Here is a 1593-nt window from a genome sequence, read left to right as displayed (position 1 = left end):
CCCCTTTTTTTTTACTAGTATCCCTGTTATTTGTGGAGTCAAGCCAAGAACATTAGTTTAAGCAACTCCCCCTTTTTTAGCTTGAGAGTTTTGGTTGGGATGAGTCTCTCGTGAATAACCAGTGTGACTTCTCCAGCAACTCAATACCAATTGATTCTGGTGCTAATCCAGCCAGGGCTCGATCCTGCCTCCTTACTCCGATGGGAATGTACCGCAGCGAAGGGTCAGGATCGGCCAGCAGAGATGTCGTGGGCGCGGGGCAAGATATGCCCCCCTCCCCCCCCCCGCTAAAAATCATTGAACAAACAACGCCCTTAAAAAAAAAAAAGTTTTGCGTCTTACAGTTGCCTACATTAGATTAATTTATGCTTTAGGTCGGCAGTGGGGGAGAAAAGAAAAAAAAAAAGGACAAAAAATATAAAACAAGCAACGGTAAGACATTCAGGTTGTGGTTGGAACGTGGTCAAGACAAGGGAAAAAAGCCCCCAAACTAAAAATCAATATTCCCTTCTGTCGAAACAGGGCTCTTAAGAGTTGTCAATATCAGGTTTGGGTTTGTTTTGCGCGCATGGAAAAAAAAAAAAAAAACAAACCACCACCCCAACTTATTTAAGCATACTCTTCAGTGCAGGAGAATTTACAACACTAATATTTATTCACCAAAAGAAACAGGAGAGGGGAGGAGGAAAGCCCAATATTAAAGGAATGTCCGGAAAATGACCACTTATTGGTTTCTAAAAATGTCAGCTGTAATCGTGGGGCTCCTCATCACCACCTCTCCTTCCGTCAGGCAGGCGAGATAAAAATCTGAGCTAAATTACCAACAAACTTTGAGCACTCATTCGGGAGCCGAAACTGGGAAAGGTCCCTCGCTATGCTGCTCTTCATTCATGCTGCATAATAACAATAAATACCAAGAAACATCCTCATCTGTCCTCTGTGCCTGTGCAGAGCAGTGCAAAGATCCGATCAAAAAGGATCCTTAAGTGACACCTCTGCACCTCGGTACAAAGCATTCCCATGCCCACAGTTAACTTCTGTCCTGTTGGACCTTGGAGAGAGGCGTTTAACACCGCCAGCAAACTAAACCGTGCCCCGAAAGACAGAAAACAATAGTAATAATAAAGAAACATATCTGCGAATAAACAATCCGGTCTTACCCTGCACTGTGTGATCTTCCATGAAGTGGCAGAGAAACATCAGGAGTAAGAGCATGCCCGGGTGGATTCTCTGATTTAACATCCTCAGTGTAGCAGGGAGTGAGAGACACAGAAACAGCGTGAGGGGGAGTCGGGAGAGGGAGCGAGCACAAGCCAGCCTGCTTATGATCGCTCTATTGAATGAACGTCAGGCTCTGAATGCAGTCTCTCTTTAAATCTATACGGGGGTCTTAGCTGTCTGCGGTGGGCGGTCTCCTAATGTGTGTGTGTGTCTGCTCGGGGGTGGGGAGATTTAAAAAGTTCAGTGTGAATCAGGTGACATTTTCCACCTTCTGGAAACCCTCTCCAATGATCTGCTCTAGGTGCACGCACACACGGCCGCGCACCGGCGCGCACCCGCGCAGCCCCACGCCAGCCCCGGGCGGCGGAGAAG

The 1593-nt window shown here is 47.0% G+C and overlaps 1 protein-coding gene across 1 annotated transcript in view; it reads right to left on the bottom strand.

Moving 5' to 3' along the window:
* The window catches only part of FST (follistatin), a 7119-nt gene extending 5807 nt beyond the window's left edge, over positions 1-1312 (bottom strand). The window contains exon 1 of the mRNA XM_009894192.1: positions 1161-1312. Within this exon, the coding sequence (XP_009892494.1) occupies positions 1161-1242 (82 nt within the window). The 5' untranslated portion in view covers positions 1243-1312. The remainder of the gene's footprint in view (positions 1-1160) is intronic.
* Positions 1313-1593: the final 281 nt, after the last annotated feature.

Source organism: Charadrius vociferus, unplaced genomic scaffold, assembly GCF_000708025.1.
Source record: "Charadrius vociferus isolate BGI_N301 unplaced genomic scaffold, ASM70802v2 scaffold70, whole genome shotgun sequence".
NCBI lineage: Eukaryota > Metazoa > Chordata > Aves > Charadriiformes > Charadriidae > Charadrius > Charadrius vociferus.
The sequence above is the reverse complement of the archived record's forward strand: the minus strand, read 5'-3'. Positions and strand labels throughout refer to the sequence as shown.